The sequence below is a fragment of the Amblyraja radiata genome, chromosome 10 (genome assembly GCF_010909765.2).
Source record: "Amblyraja radiata isolate CabotCenter1 chromosome 10, sAmbRad1.1.pri, whole genome shotgun sequence".
NCBI classification, from domain to species: domain Eukaryota; kingdom Metazoa; phylum Chordata; class Chondrichthyes; order Rajiformes; family Rajidae; genus Amblyraja; species Amblyraja radiata.
The window spans coordinates 9,668,081-9,685,365 of record NC_045965.1 but is presented as its reverse complement, the minus strand read 5'-3'; the positions used below and the strand labels follow the sequence as shown (position 1 = coordinate 9,685,365).

Sequence of the window (17,285 nt, the reverse complement as noted above, 5' to 3'; positions counted from 1 at the left end):
TTGGGAATACAGCTGCAGCTTTTTGTGTGTATCTTGACAATCTCTCAATCATTCAAACGAGGAAAGTGCCAAAGTCTAAACTATCATATCCTGGACCAGGCACTGTGAAACTTAACCCTGGGTAACAACTGCTCATTGTCAAATCACTTGCGTCGGAGAACTATTTTACTTTAATATCCCTGTCTGCAAATAATTTATAATTGAGTAACTGAATTCAGAGCTGGCCCATATTTATTGGATTTGCTCCTGTGCAGAGCAGCAAGATAATTGTGCGACATGCCAAAATTGAATTCAGCTCTAATTTTTTCATCATATCATCTCCCATTATGTCTGCGTGATTCCCCTCTTTTTCAATAAAACATTATTGCAATCTCTCGATATTAATGTATTTGACAAGGCATTACTGCACAATTACATTATGGCTTTATATAGTATTTCTGTAGAGGGGGTGATGGCAGACAAGAGAGTTCAGTGATAAAATGAATTTATGACTAATCATTTTTAAAACATCTTTCCAATCCAATAAGTTCTTCTTTTTGCGAGAAAGAAAAAAAACTATTGTGTAATTCCCACAGCTTCGATGAATACTAGACGACCAAATTACCAGTAGGTGCCTCTCTGGTTTTACCGCCTGAAAAATTCCTACTTTTTCTAAGTATTTAAATATTCAGCACCCTGTAAAATGGCCACAATTAATTGAGTATCATAAGGCAGCAGTGACCCGAAACATCACCCATTCCTTCTCTCCAGAAAGGGTCTCGACCCGAAACATCACCCATTCCTTCTCTCCAGAAAGGGTCTCGACCCGAAACATCACCCATTCCTTCTCTCCAGAAAGGGTCTCGACCCGAAACATCACACATTCCTTCTCTCCTGAAAGGGTCTCGACCCGAAACATCACACATTCCTTCTCTCCAGAAAGGGTCTCGACCCAAAACGTCACCTATTCCTTCTCTCCAGACTGTTTCTCAGGCCCCCACTCCCTCATCTTTACCATGGATGTCCAGTCACTCTACACCACCATCCCCCACCAGGAAGGTCTAAAAGCACTCCGTTTCCTCCTTGTCCACAGAACCAGTCAATTTCCATCTACCAATACTCTCCTATGCTGAGCAGAGCTGGTCCTTACCCTCAACAACTTCTCCTTCAACTCCTCCCACTTCCTCCAGGTCCAAGGTGTAGCTATGGGCCCTCGCATGGGCCCTAGCTACAGTATGCCTGCCTCTTTGTAGGGTACGTTAAACAATCCCTGTTCCAGGTATACACTGGCCCTATCCCCGAACTCTACCTGTGCTACATTGACGACTGCATTGGTGCTGCCTCCTGCACCCATGCAGAACTCACTGACTTCATCAACTTCATCACCAATTGCCATCCTTCACTCAAATTCACTTGGACCATCTCCGACATCTCCCTACCTGACTGCGGGTGCTGTCTGTATGGAGTTTGTACATTCTCCCCCTGACCGAGTGAGTTTTCTCTGGGAGCTATTGTTTCCTCCCACACTCCAAGGATGTACAGGTTTATAGGTCAATTGGTGAAATATGTTCCCTAGTGTATAGGATAGTGTTTGTGTGTGGGGGGCCGCAGGTGGGCGCGGACTCGGTGGGCCGAAGGTCCTATTTCCGTGCTTGATATCTAAACTAAACTAAGTTGCTGGTGATGTGTGGTTCCTATCCTGTGCTACAAATAATAAGATAATTATATACGCTGTTAACTATAATGGACATCGTAAATAATAAATAACATATCCATTTGTTGAGCCCATTTTTTGGAACCTAACAAAGGTACATACCACATAAGTATTTTGTTCGTGTATGCGTGTACGTATGCCAAAAAGGTTAGGAACCACTGTTCTAAATTAATCAGGTTCCAGAGTAACACCGTGTGGAAACACCCTTCAGCCCACCACTGCTATACTGACCATTAAGCCATCAATATCAATCATGCTTGCCAGCATTAATTCTATTTCCATCTAGGTACTGCTCACTCGAAGAGGAATAGATCGGGTAAACGCACCGAGTCTCTTGCCCAGAGTAGAGGAGTCGAGAACAAGAGGACATAAGGTTAAGGTGAGATGGGAAAGAACCTGAGGGTCAACTTTCACATAATGTGTGATGGATGTATGGAACGAGCTGCTAGAGGAGGTAGTTGAGGCAGGTTCTATCGCAACGTTGAAGAAACAGTTAGACAGGTACATGGATAGGGCAGCTTTAGAGGGATATGGGCCAAACGTAGGCAAGTGGGACTAATGTAGATTGCACATGTTGGTCAGTGTGGGCAAGTTGGGCCGAAGGGCCTGTTTCCACACTGTGAGAACCTATTGCTCTACGATTTCTCAGGTCTCTTCTTCAGACTGATCCTATATTAAATGGGACAGGGATGACTGCCTGGGCAATAGACCACGTGCTGCATGGCTTGCTCCGCGTATCCATTAACGTTCGGTCAATTGTGACACCTCCAAGCTGCCGGCTGCCATACGTTGCATTATGATCAAGAGAGAGTGAAGTAAATGACTCAGTAATTTCAAACTGCAACAGCTACGAGTCTGGCACCCGTCCAGAAACACACCACAGTCTCATCACTCAGAGGGAAAATTAAGTTCTCCGTTCTCTGGAACCTAAATGCCACCTCAATCGAGATAGACAACCGTGTTCTAAATATAAAACTGCGGGGGGAAAAAAAAAACTTAGTTCAAAGGGTTTGCAGATTAACTGTTGATTTAATGAAAGATTGCTTCGGTGCTATGGCAGTTCTGGATACAAGCAGGGGGAACACAGGAAGGGATTTCACACCACCTTCACACTATTAATCAAATTTGGATTTCATTGACAAGTGACTCCACACATTTTTACGATGTAAAATCAAGGCTACTATACGTCAAGGCATGGTGTGTATTTTAAGGAGATCGGAATAGTGTCACAGGTTAGTAGAGCACAGAAACAGGCCCTTCAGCCCTCCTCTGGCTATAGAAATTCATCCTCAACTCCATTCTAATTAATCTGAGGCTATAGGCTCTTGTCCTCGTCTCCCACGAGCGAAAACATCCTCTCCTCATCCACTTTATCCAGGCCTTTCACTATTTGGTGACTTTCAATGAGATCCCTCACCCATCTAAACTCCAGTAAGTACGGTCCCAGTGGCATCAAACGTTCATCATAAGTCACTTGTTATTTATTAACGTTAGAAAGCTTTACAGAATTATTTGGGCATTGGCTCAGCCCTGGGAATAATTAGTGACCCATTCTCATAACGTGCAAATAGGTAGCACAGACCAATGTACTCTCAGGAAAACTGTTGTCTTCAAATGTTTTGTGCAGACAACCACAAATGAACTGCATTCAGGGGATCCCAGAACATTGGAGACACAGATGTGATGGTCTTGCCCCAGCTTGTGATTTAAATACAATTTACATGAATTAAATTATCTTGCATGGACAAGTTCTCATTCAGTTGAAAATAATTCTTTTGTTTTTGCAATTGGCAAGCACACAAGGTGTCACCATAAATCATCATTGTTGTCATCATAAATCATCATTTGGAAAAAGGCAGGATTTAGTGTGTACAGAATGGGTTACAAAGGTAATATTGATGTTGTTTGATAATGTATTAACTGTGGATGTTCCTGAAATAAAAACACAAAGTGCTGGAGGAACTCAAGGTGCCAGGTAGCACCTGTGGAGGGAATGGACAGTCGACATTTCGGGCTGGGATCCTTCTTCAGATATCTACCTGGACATGACCCATATCCCTCCATATCCACATTCCTATCCAAAAGTCTTTTAAATGCCACCCTGACCACCTCCCCCAACAGCACTTTCAAGGCACTCACCACTTTAAAAACATATCCTGTGCATCTGCTTTAAACTTTGTCCATCTCACCTGAGAGCTATGCCTTCTCCTGTAGTTCATTAAGCAAGTTTGCTCAGAGCTGGCATGTGCTCTTTTGGCAAAACAGTGCGCAAACCACATGTTAACAAAGCATAACACTTACAATTGCCTTGGTCCTGTGTCATTATGGGTGGGAGTGGGGGCAAATAAAAGGAATCGATTAGTCCCAATGGAGACCAGCTGGCAATTAAAACAAAACCCCACCCCATCACCCAGAATTGGCTGTTATCTGATGCACAGCCAGCCTCCTAATTGAAAAATGGTAATTTAATAGTGGTGATTAAAAGTTACAACAATCCAACTTTTAAAATACACGATTCATTAAAGATATCTCAATTGATTGCATTTCGAGACAGGATTCTGCCGACAAGTGTAGCAGTTTAATGAAACCCATCTACATTTTGAGTTGCTCGTTAGAAGTTATATACAATTGACTAGTCTGTTAATTGTGTCCAAGGGTAATTATATAGTCAATGATATAACACAGAAGAAGACACGAAGTGTGGGTGTTACTCAGCTGGTCAGGCAGCATCACTGGAGAACATGGATAGGCAATGTTTTGGGTAGGGACCCTTCTACAGACTCCAGCATTCTGTGTCTTCTTTTGTGAACCAGCATCTGCAGTTTCGTGCGTCTATACAACACAGAAGCCCTGCAACCCATTCAGCCCACATCCACACAATTGAAAAATGTTTCCAGTTGCCCACATCCTTGTTAATCAAACAATACAAAACTAAAAGTAAAAAATATCCAAGTGAGCACTTCACGATCAAGGATCTCGTAAACTAAAATAGTCCATCTTCATTAGCAGAGAGCAGACACATTAGCTTGCATGGCCTCTTCCACGGTATAAGTCTCTATGATTCTAGTAAGTATGCATCCAACTCCTTTCTGAAAATGATTAATCACTTTTATGCTCTTCATTTAGATCTTTAACCACTCCAGTTCCTTCGCATCAAAAAGTAGTACCGCACAGGAACAGGCTCTTCAGCCCACAATGTCTGTGCCAAACATGATGCCAAGTTGAACTCATCTCATCTGGCTGTACATGATCCATATCCCTCTATTCTCTGCAGTTCCACGTGCCTATCTAAAAGCCTCTTAAATGCCACAGTCTGCCTCCCCCACCAACCCTGCATTCCAGGCACCCACCACCCTCTGTGTAATAAATAAACTTGCCCCATACATCTCCATTAAATTTTTTCCCTCACACCTTATTGCCATGCCCTCTGGTGTTAGACATTTCCACCCCGGGAAAATGGTTCCGACCATCTCCAGATCACCACAAGTTATTTTTCCAATTACCTTGAACCCATGTCCTCCAGTTTCCAAAAGATTTTCTTTGAACACTCAATATAATATATCTACAACACCCACAGTTTCTCCAGCCTGTTAGCCACAAACACTCAGTTTAGGAGAGTTTGAAAAAAATGTCATGTTGAAGACCTCCTTCGACCTCCATCAACTATGTTGAAGACTAGCTTCGAAAAAATTGGACACTGAATAGTGGAGAGTGAAGACGACCTCCTTCGAACTCCCTTCGACTATGATGAAGACTATCTAAGACTACCTTCGACTACCCACGAATAACATGCTGACCTACTACGACCTACTTCGACTAAACCTACGAGTAAAAAAAGTATTGATTTTTTCCATGGCGACCTTTTTTACTCGAGGGCATTTTTCAGCATGTTAAAAAATACGCCGCAACCTAGCTGAGGCCTCGAGTACGCGGGGACTACTCTCGAGCATGAAGGAGAGTTACAAAGATCTCCTAGGACTTCGTGTCGACCATGCTGCGAGCATGAGTCGAGGGCAAACTCTTCTGAATTCACGGATTAGGTCGCTGTAGTGGGACAGCCTCTTAACTAATCCAGCAAAATGTCTTCTCTGACTCCTCTAAGGCCAGCATCCCAATTAGCTTACTCCCTTCAGTCTGCAGTCTAAAGCCAATCGAACACCCTCAACAAAAAAATAACCTTCCAGCAGTTTGAATGATTCAAAAAGCAGGTCTGATCCAGCTCTCCACTGAGAATTCCTTCCTGAGTTGTGAAAAACACCTGCACCTTAACCTGCACCCGCTGAGTTTCCCCAGCAATTTTGTGTACCTGCACCTTAAGAAGGTTCATTAACACAGACTTAACATCCTTGTTAATTTAACAAATTAAATTAATTAAAAAAGAAGAGCAATCCATTTTAACTTTACATCTAAATTCCCACCCATTGCTTGTTAAAAAAATGCTTAGCAACTGATCTAATTACTAATCAGTTTTACATCAGACTGCAATATCTATTTTTTCCATCAATAGCCAAGTCCTCGTATAGGAAGGAACTGCAGATGCTGGTTGACACTGAAGATAAACACAAAATGCTGGAGTAACTCAGCAGGTCAGGCAGCATCTCTGGAGAAAAGGAATAGGTGGAGTTTCAGGTCGAGACCATTCTTCAGACCCTTCTCAGTCTGAAGAAGTGTCTCGACTCGAAATGTTACTTATTCCTTTTCTCCAGAGGTGATGCCTGACCTGCTGAGTTACTCCAGCATTTTGTGTCTATCCCCGTAAATCATAGCCATTCAAATAGTGAAATGGAAACACTATCTACGAGTTTGCAGCACAACGGGAATTGGCTATGACCTATGTCCTTTCATTTAATGCAAATTCTATTGACCTTTGTTTCACGACCAGCTGGTAAAAAACAATCTGAGGATCCCCTGAATCCAGAGAGTTTATGCAAGCAATGTTGCCTAGCAACCGTTTCAAATCAAAAGAAGCTTACCTTATAGCTGAGATAAGCCAACAACATTGTTTCAAAGAAACTTATCAAGGCCACAGTAACCTGAAAGGAAAGAATGGAGATTAACATAACAGGTTATCTGAGGAAACGCGCCTCAGGCTTTTAATTAAGCATTAAAGAATCTTTGTAAAAATACTACAGAATATAATGGCAATTCATCCTGAAACATTAAAATGGGGAACATTTTAGATTTCAATGTTACTGATTTACAAGTGTAGACACAAGGAATTGCAGATGCATGGTTTACAAATAAAAAATCAAAGTGCTGGAGTAACTCAAGGGGTCAGGCAGCATATCTGGAGAACATGGGTAGGTGACGTTTCAGGTTGGGACCCTTGATGTCTGAAGAAGGGTCCCAACCCGAAACATCACCTATCCATGTTCTCCAGAGATGCTGCCTGACCCGCTGAGTTACTCCAGCACTTTTGACGTTTTTTATTTGCTTATTTCCAAATTTGGCAGAATAGTTACAAAGCTATAAACTCCATTTTAATTTTATTTTTTAGTTTAATATTTATGGAAACTAGTCATCCTAGAGTGGATCTTTGTTATTTCAATCAATAGTGTTTAATTGTCATAAGGACCACTAACGGAACGATTACATTCTTATTTGCTGCGGCGTAACAGTCCCATAAACACAATAACACACAGATTAAAATAATAATTTAAAAAAATGAAATTAATTATTAACTGTAATGCTTGTGCAAATAAAAAAGCAAAGTCTGTAGTGCAACCCAAGATACAGTTCATAGAAGTTGATAGTTACTGAAGCTTTTAATGCATTTGCTATAATTAAAATATAATGTTTTATTAACTCTATGCATCTCCAGTGCATTGCACCCTTTACCTACCAAGAACTGATGGTGTTATTGATGCTTAAACGTGTCACAGTCCTTGGGTCCATAAACACAATATTACACTATGACCTTACTCAAAATTGTACGGTGTCATGTACAAATGCTTTGTTATATTCAAATCAAAATCTGTCCCTGATTTTAATAAGCCATTTAATAAGCCACCTCCGTCCCAATGTTCTAATCTGAGCGGACTTGTTCAATATCCTATAACTTCTGTAGATCTTTTAGTTTAGCGATACAGCGCGGAAACAGGCCATTCGGCCCACCCAGTCCGGACTGACCATTAACACTATCCTACACACGCGAGGGACAGTTTACATTTATACCAAGCCAATTAACCTACAAACTTGTACGTGTTTGGAGTGTGGGAGGAAACAGAAGATCTCGGAGAAAACCCACGGGGAGAATGTAGAATCTCGGTACAGACAGCACCCGTAGTCGGGATCGAACCCAGGTCTCTGACGCTGTAAGGCAGCAACTCCACTGTTGCGCCACCGTGCCATGCTTTTGTGGCATAAAAAAAAACTCTCAAAATTGTTTGTTTATTTGCTTATTACAAAACCTCGTCCCAATGTCAGAGGTCCAGAGAATTGTATTGTTACAACATTCTTCCTGGATTCACCCATGTATCTGAAAGTCATTAACTATTTACAAATTGGTCTACCAGAACAATTGCTATCCTCAACATTGTCACAAAGCATGGATAGAGATAGATGCCTTGAATTGTGATTAGACCAGTCTGAAAAATGGTGCTAATATATGACAATGCCTCAAATTACATTAAATTAACAACCTAAATTATCATAATGTACATTAATTAGATATTAGACCATGACATAGCAGCAGAAATAGGCCATTCACGCCAAGTCTACACCGCCATTCAATCATGGCTGATCTATTTTATCCCTCTCAACCCCCATTCTCCTGCCTTCTCCCCGTAATCTTTGACGCTCTTACTAATCTCTGCTTTATAAATACCCAATGACGGTCCCCACAGCCATCTGTAGCAATGAATTGCACAGATTCACTGCCCTCTGGCTAAATACATTCCACCACATCTCCTTTTTGAAGCTACATCCTTTAATTCTGTGGCTGCGCCCTCTGATTCTAGACTCTCCCATACTGGAACAGCCTTTCCATGTAAATACATATTTCCAGAGTCATGAGTGTTTTTTTTTGTCATATGCAATATGGCATACCAAAATGCTCTCTAGGTGAACCTCCGCCCCAGTCTGAGGTCCAGAATGCTCCGGAACAGGTTTTCATTAAGGATCTCTGTGTACTTTGCTCCGTTCATCTTTCTCTCTATCCTGACTAGTCTCCCAGTTCCTGCCGCTGAAAAAACATCCCTACAGCATGATGTTGCCACCACCATGCTTCACCGTAGGTATGGTATTGGCCAGGTGATGAGCGGTGCCTGGTGTCCAACAGACGTGACGCTTGATAGTCAGGCCAAAGAGTTCAATCTTGGTTTCATCAGACCAGAGAATTTTGTTTCTCATGATCTGAGAGTCCTTTAGGTGCCTTTTGGCAAACTCCAGGCGGGCTGTCATGTGCTTTTAACTGAGGAGTGGCTTCCATCTGGCCACTCTACCATAAAGGCCTAATTGGTGGAGTGCTATAGATATAGTTGTCCTTCTGGAAGGTTCTCCCATCTCCACAGAGGAACTCTGGAGCTCTGGAGTGACCATCAGGTTCTTGGTCACCTCCCTGACCAAGGCCCTTCTCCCCCGATTGCTCAGTTTTACCGGGCAGCCAACTCAATGAAGAGTCCTGGTGGTTCCAAAGTTCTTCCATTTAAGAATGACGGAGGCCACTGTGCTCTTCAGGACCTGCAATGCTGCAGAAATTGTTTTATACCCTTCCCCAGATCTGTGTCTCGACACAATCCTGTCTCGGAGGTCTACGGACAAGTCCTTCGTCTTCATGGCTTAGTTTTTTCTCTGACATGCACTGTCAACTGTGGGACCTTATATAGACAGGTGTGTGCCTTTCCAAATCATGTCCAATCAATTTAATTTACCACAGGTGGACTCCAATCAAGTTGTAGAAACATCTCAAGGATAATCAATGGAAACAGGATGAACCTAAGCACAATTTTGAGTGTCATAGCAAAGGGTCTGAATACTTATGTAAATGTGATATTTCAGTTATTTCTTTTTAATTACTTTGCAACATTTTCTAATCACCTGTTTTCACTTTTTTATCATGGGGTATTGTAGGTAGATTGATGATTAAAAAAATAATAATTTAATCCATTTTAGAATAAGGCTGTAACGTAACAAAATGTGACAAAAGTGAAGGGGTCTGAATACTTTCTGAATGCACTGCTTTCCAAAAATTGAATTATGAGATGTTTACAGTACATGTCGCGGCATACCAGGTCTGTAAACTCAGTACTCATAGACAACATAATAAACAAAAGGTCAATAAATTAAAAAAATATCAGCACAAAACAAAAACTTGCAGTCCTTACTGCAACCAAGATAGTTCATAGTCCATAGTTTGGTTGGTGGTTGTAGTGTTGACTAGCCTGATGGTTGTTGGGAAGAAGCTGTTCCTGAACCTGGAGGTCACAGTTTTTAAGCTCCTGTACCTTCTTCCCTTCGGATTGAAAGGGGAGTGTGGCCAGGGTGGTGTGGGTCATTGGTGATGCTGGCTGCCTTTTTGAGGAAGTGCCTCCTGTAGATCCCTTCAATGGCGGTGTCCACCACTTTTTGTCATCTCCTTCATTCCTGGGTGATTGAGTTGCTGAAGCAGGCCGTGATGCAACCAGTCAATATGCTCTATACGGCAGACCAGGAGAAGTTCGATTATAGTATTCATCGACATACCGAATCTCCTCAATCTTCTGAGGAAGTAGAGGCATTGGTGGGTCTTTTTCTCTGATTGCATCTGTGTACCGGGTCCAGGCCAGATCTTCAGAGATATGTACACCCAGGAACTGGGGGTTGGTGACTCTCCCCACCACCAAACCGTCGATAAAGACAGGTTTGTGGATCCTCTGCCTTCCTCTTCTAAAGTCAACATCAGTTCCGTGGTTTTACTGACATTTAGAGCAAGATTGTTGTTCTGCCATCATTCAATCAGACGATAATCTCCCATCTATACTATGAGACATCATTAAGCATAATTTGTCCAACCCCGCTGGTGTTGTCAGCAAATTTAAAGATGGAGATCCAACAACCATAATAAATATACAATAAATTAACAGCCAGTCCAAGTAAACTAGACAAGGATAGTGCAAATATCAAGGTAGGTTGAACAACCATGCTAGTGCAAAGCCCGGAGTGGTTGGATAGTGTTGTGATTGAGGTAGGGCTGTGGTTAGTATTGTGCAGGATAGTTCAATAACCTGATGGTTACTGGTAAGAAGCTGTTCTTGAACCTGTACCTTCTTCCCGATGATAGCAGCGAGATGAGAGTATGGTAAGGCTGGTGTGGGTCTCTGATGATATTATCTGCCTCCTTCAGGCAGCACCTCCTGTGAATCCCTTCAATGGTGGGAAGGTCAGTACTTGGTGGACTAGGCAATGTCAACCAATTTCTGCAGCCTCCTTTGTTCTTGGATTTTCGAGTCACCGAACAAAGTCTGTGTGGAGTTTGCTGGTTCTCCCTGTGACCGCGTGGGTTTCCTCTGGGTGCTCTGGTTTCCTCACACTTCCCAAAGACGTGCGGGTTTGTAGGTTAATTGGCCTCTGTAAAGTGTCCCTGGAGTGCAGGTAGTGCATGAATACAATTATGACTTTTAATTGACATTCGGACAGCTCTGTGGATAGGAAGGGTTTAGAGGAACTTGGACCAAATGCAGGCAAATGCGATTAGCCCAATATACCAACTTGGTTGGTGGGGACAAGGTGGACAGAGGGCCAGTTTCTATGCTGTGCAGCTCGATGGCTCTTGTTCCCAATGTGTGGTGTCTGTTTTGTATCTTCTTGGAAGTCTACTGCTATTGCTGATGGCAACGGTCATATAATTTGTCGTATTAGGAATATTATATGCCTATTGAACCGTGCCTGGAGCTCAGAAATGGCACTCAGCAGTCCCCTCCGAGGACAAGAATACATGGCGCACTAAAGAACAACATTTACTGGACTTTTTTAACAGCAGACAGCATAAATTATTTTAAAATCCCAGACAGTAATAAACAGTTTGTGTAGCCGGGGAAAGAAAGAATAGCGAAGCACATTAGATTTGTCTGTAAGCTTTCAAAACTCTGTGAAACCTGACCTTATCTTCAAATCAATGGAAACCAAGAGCAAGCTAATGGATAGAAGTTAATTTGCTGCATGTACCACTTGTATATGGTATAGAAAATACAGAAAGTCAGTGAGAACTGATGCTTCCCATCAATCTAATAAATCGGCCTGAATGGCAGCATAAAGTAACGTGCAGGCATGATATCTATCTTATATAATTCATACACTCTGATGATTGAGAGGATGTTTCCACTAGTGGGAGAGTCCAGGACCAGAGGCCATAGCCTCAGAATAAAATGACCAACCTATAGAAAGATGAGAAGGAATTTATTTTGTCAGAGGGCGGTGAATCTGATGAATTCATTGCCACAGACAGCTGTGCAGTCCAAGTCAATGGATACTTTTAAGGCGGAAATTTAGTTTAGTTTATTGTCACGTGTACTGAGAATCTAAAGATTTAGATGGGTGCTAAACAGCCAGCAGAAAGACAATGCATGATTACAATCGAGCCATTTACAGAGTACAGGTACAATAAGGGAATAATGTTTATTGCTAGATCAAGCCAGTAAAGTCGGATCAATGATAGTAGAAAGTAGGTCAGGATTGCTCTGTGGGTGGGGTAGGATGATTCAGTTCCCTGGTAATAGTGAGGAAGAAACTGTCCCTGAATCAAGAGGTGTGCGTTTTCACACCTCTATCTTTTGCCCATTGGGCGAGGGGGGAGAAGAGTGAGTGGCCAGGGTGCAATTGACAGATTCTTGATTAGTACGGGTGGTAAGGGGTCATGGGGAAAAGGCAGGAGAATTGTGGCTGAGAGAGAAAGGTAGATCAGCCATGATTTGAACGGCGGGGTAGTCTTGATGGGCTGAATGGCCTAATGGGCCTGTCCCACTTAGGTGACTTTTTAAGCGACTGCAGGAGACTATGCAGTTGCCACATGGTCGCCACATGTTCACAGGTGGTTGCCGGGGAGTCGCCTCCATGGTCGTGAGGAGTTCCCACATTCTGGGAACGAGTCGCGGCCTCATTATGGTCACCGTGAATTTTTCAACATGTTGAAAAATTAGCGGCGACTAGATTGAAGCCGCCATGGAGAGTTGCGAGAATTCTCGAGCCGTAGGTGGGTCGGCAGGAGGTCCTCGTGGGTTGCCAGGAGGTCGAAGGTTCTTGGAGGTTCTCCTAGGTTGGAGCCAGTGCTGACCGGTGAATTTCATTGGCTCATTGGGGGAAAAAAAGGTAAGCAGTAGTTTTCAGAACCAAGGATAACCGACCGGTAATGTTAAATGTCCGCCGAGCTTCACAGCCGTGTATCTCTGGCTCCTTAAAAGTTGTTTCCACTCCTTCTCCACCCTTTTTCCCCCTCTCCCCCCTTCTCAACCCCCCCCCCCCTCTTTTAAAGGACTTACCGTACACTGTGCTTTAGCCATCTTTTTACAGCACCAACCTTCCTGTTCATTGCGGTGTGTGTCTGTATCACCTTGGCTTTGCACATTGTGTGTAAATGGGCACAATGCACATGGGCTGTGTAAATAATCCACACGGGCTGGTGAAGGAAGCGATGTGATTGTGTGTGTGTGTGTGTGTGTGTGTGTGTGTGTGTGTGTGTGTGTGTGTGTGTGTGTGTGTGTGTGTGTGTGTGTGTGTGTGTGTGTGTGTGTGCGTGTGCGTGCGTGCGTGTGTGCGTGTGTGCGCGCGTGTGTGCGTGTGCGTGTGCGTGTGCGTGTGTGTGTGTTCCACTCTGACAGTCACCGTTCCAGTCTCCGGTTTTTCAGGCGACTGCCGACAACTTGACAGTCGCCAGCAGTCCGCTGAAAAATCACCTAAGTGGGACAGGCCCATAATTCTACTCCTATCACTTATGATCTTATAATTCCATACCCATTAACACATTTATTTTCTTCTTCTAATAAAGCATGATTGGCAACAAGTGCATTGAGAAAAATATATTTGCCTGTCATTTCATTTTGTAATCCAAATCTAGCTCCAGCAAAAATAAATGTTATTTCCAGTGATTTTGATATAGTTATTTACACCTTACCTGTAAACCCCACAAGGGAAGACTTCTTTCTACCCATATTATAGTGGATCTGAGGGTAAATCAAAATGGTAATTTTAGTTAGCTTGTATTTTGTATATGGAGACACAAAGAACTGCAAATGCTGGAATCTTGACCATAAAACTAAGTGCTGGAAGAACTCAGTGGATCAGGCAGCATCTATGGAGGGAAATTGGACAGACAATGTTATAGGTTGGGTCCCTTCTTCAGACTGATGGAGTGCGAGGGGGAAAGTCAGATATTTTGATCATATGAAGGTGTCAGTTTCCTCATGTATGCTAACACCATTCATAAGTCCCTCATTTTCTTAATCCCTGGTGTGCTCCACAACATTAAACCTCTTTACTGTAGGATTATTGTAAACTGGTGGTCGATGGGCCGAAGAGCCTGTTTCTATGCTGTACGTCTGGGTCAGCAGTGATTTTCCAAAGACCAAAACCATAACCTTTGGTAAAACACAATGTGCTGCAACTCAATGCGTCAGGCAGTAGATGTGGAGAAGGGTCAGACTGAAGAAGGGTCCCGGTTCAAAAATTCATCTCTCCATTCCCTCCACAGATTGCTGCCTGACCAGCTGAGTTCCTCCAGCATGTTGTATTTTTCTCAAGATTCCAGCATCTGCAGTTCCTTCTCACCAATTCATCAGCATATTTTCTTATAATGATGCGAATAAAATGTGAGTTTGATATGAGTCATTATTTTGTACTTTTTAAACAATTCCACAACTTACCCAGTCTTGGTGAAACTGCGGTTTTGACTGGAACAGCCCCAACTTTATAAAACAAAACACAAAGAAAGTAATAATTTCAGATCAAACTGGTGGATTTAATTTTTGTCTACATATCATTGTTATTCATAAAGTATTATGTTTTGCACCTTTAGTTTGGTTTAGTTTAGTGATACAAAATGGAAGCAGGCCCTTCAGCCCACCGAGTCCATGCCTTCCGTTCATACTAGTTCTATGTCATCCCACTTTCTCATCCACTCCCTACACACAAGGGGTAATTTACAGAGAGCCAATTAACACTGAAACTTGCACATCTTTGGGATGTGGGAGGAATTGGGAGCTCATGAAGGACACCCACACAGTTAAAGGGAGAACATTCTAACTCCACACATACAGTGCTCAAGGTCAGGATGGAACGCGGGTCTCTGGTGCTGTGAAATAACTGCGGCACTTCACCGCACATAGGATGTAATAATAAATCCCAATTGTAAAATGAAACATTTATTGTCGTCAGAGTCATACAGCACAGAAACAGGCCCTTCGGCCCAACTTGACCATGCCGACCAAGTTGCCCCACCTACACTAGTGCTACCAGCCCACGTTTCGCCCATATCCCTCTAAACCCATGTACCTGTCCAAATGCCTTTTAGTTGTTGTTATTGTACATACTAAATGTTATTATAGTCATCTGATAAAAACCACAGCATCTATTCTGCACAGATTTCTTTTAAACGGTCCAAAATAGTTGTTCCTCAGCTGCATTACGCTGAGACTGGCTTCAACAGAAGTGAGATTACATTTTCTCCAACGCAAAGGCTGCATTGATGGGATTTCCCCTCAGGATCAAAGGCAGTGCACTCTCCTACTTACAAATGCAATTGCTCATCTTCTCTACCTAACCAAGCGTGTCATCTCGTTTTCCCAGGCAGCTGTTCCCCTGACGTCAGCTCCCACAATAGTTACCGACGGGGAAATGTCTGAACCGCTCCATGGTTGTGGCGACCTTGGTACAAAACACTTCTTTACCTTGTATTACCAAGTTCCCAGTCCTTACATCAACGTCATAACTTTCACATGGAACAGCACAGCACTGAACAACAGGCCCTTCGGCCCACAATGCACGTGCCGCCCATGCTTACCTAAACAAATCCCTTTTGCCTGTAAGTGCTGCACACCTCTCCTTTCCTTGCCTTTCTAAAAGCCTCTCAAAATGGTACAGCAAAGGACCAGGCCCTTCGGCCCATGTCCGTGTGCAACTGTTGCCTAGTCAAACTGATATCCTCAGCCTGCACTTGATCCATATCCCTCCATTCCCTGCATATCCATGTGCCTATCTAAAACCCTCTTAAACACCACTATCGTATCTGCCTCCACCACTACCACCCCTGGCAGGCCCCCACCACTCTGTGTAAAACATTTCCCCTGCACATCTCCTTTAAACTTTGTCCCTCTCACGTTAAAGCGAGGCCTTCTAGTCTTTGACATTTACGCTCGGCAAAAAAATGGTTCCAACTGTCTACCTAATCCATGCCTCTCGTAATTTTAGATACTTCTATCAGGTCTCACCTCAACCTCTGATGCTCCTGAGAAAACAATCCAAGTTTGTCCAACCTTTCCTAGTTGCTGACACCCTCCAACCCAGGCAGCATAGCTGGTTGGACTGCACTTCACAACCATGGATAAAATCCCATCAATTTATATATTAAAGATGAAACTAATATTGGGCAGAACGGTGGAGTGTAAAAATGGAATTACCGGTTCTATTTACATCATGGGCCTTTATAGCTTATTGATGTATGTTGCAAACAGGCACTTCTTGGGGCATGCATGCAGGATACTGGCCTTCATTGGTCAGGACAGAATATAAGAGCGTGGAACTCATGGTACAACTTCAGAAAACCTTGCCACAGCTGGAGTATTGTGTGCATTTCTAGTCGCCCCAGGGAAGATGTGAATGCACTGGAGAGAGGGTGCAAAGGAGATTCATCAGGATGTGGCCAGGAATAAACTGAAGAGGAGAGACTGGATAAACTGCAGACACAATGACCCAGATGCTGGTTTGCAAGAAAAGACACAAAGTGCTGCAGTAACTCAGCGGGTCAGGCAACATCTCTGGAGAACATGGATAGGTGACATTTCAGGTTGGGACCCTTCTTCAGACCCAATCCGAATAGTCCCGACCCGAACTCGATCCATGATCCTCAGAGATGTTGCCTAACCCGTTGAGTTTCTCCAACACTTTGTGTATCTGGGTTAACTAGGTTTGCTTTCCTTGGGGAGAACAAGGCTGGGGGGGGGGAGTCTGATGGGTGCACAAACTTGGAGTGGATAGATAGTGATAAACCTTTCCCCATACTGGTGCATTATAAAACAGACCACATAAGTTTAAGGTGAGGATTATAGGGGACCTGAGGAAATTATGTTTCACCCAGAGGGTGGCTACACACTGCCTAATAATGGAGAGAGGAAACCTCACAACACAGAGTGGCCCAGTGGCGCAGTGGGTAGAGTGGCTACCTCACAGCGTCGGAGACCCGAGTTCCATCATGATCACGGGTGCCCTCTATGTGGAGTTTGCACGTTCTCCCTATGACCGCGTGGGTTTCCTCTGGGTGCTCCGGTTTCCACCCACATTGATTGGCCTGTGAATTGGCATCGGTAAACTGGCCTGTGTCATTTTACTGCGAATTGTAATAGTACTGTAATTGTAAATTGTGCAATTACTGTCAATTGTACAGTAACTGGCCTGTGTAATTGGCCTG

The 17,285-nt window shown here is 43.3% G+C and overlaps 1 protein-coding gene across 1 annotated transcript in view; it reads right to left on the bottom strand.

Moving 5' to 3' along the window:
• kcnt2 (potassium sodium-activated channel subfamily T member 2) overlaps positions 1–17,285 on the bottom strand; it is a 302,520-nt gene that overhangs the window by 269,709 nt on the left and 15,526 nt on the right. The window contains 2 exon segments of the mRNA XM_033029131.1: positions 6,667–6,726; positions 13,779–13,827. Of these exon segments, the coding sequence (XP_032885022.1) occupies positions 6,667–6,726; positions 13,779–13,827 (109 nt within the window).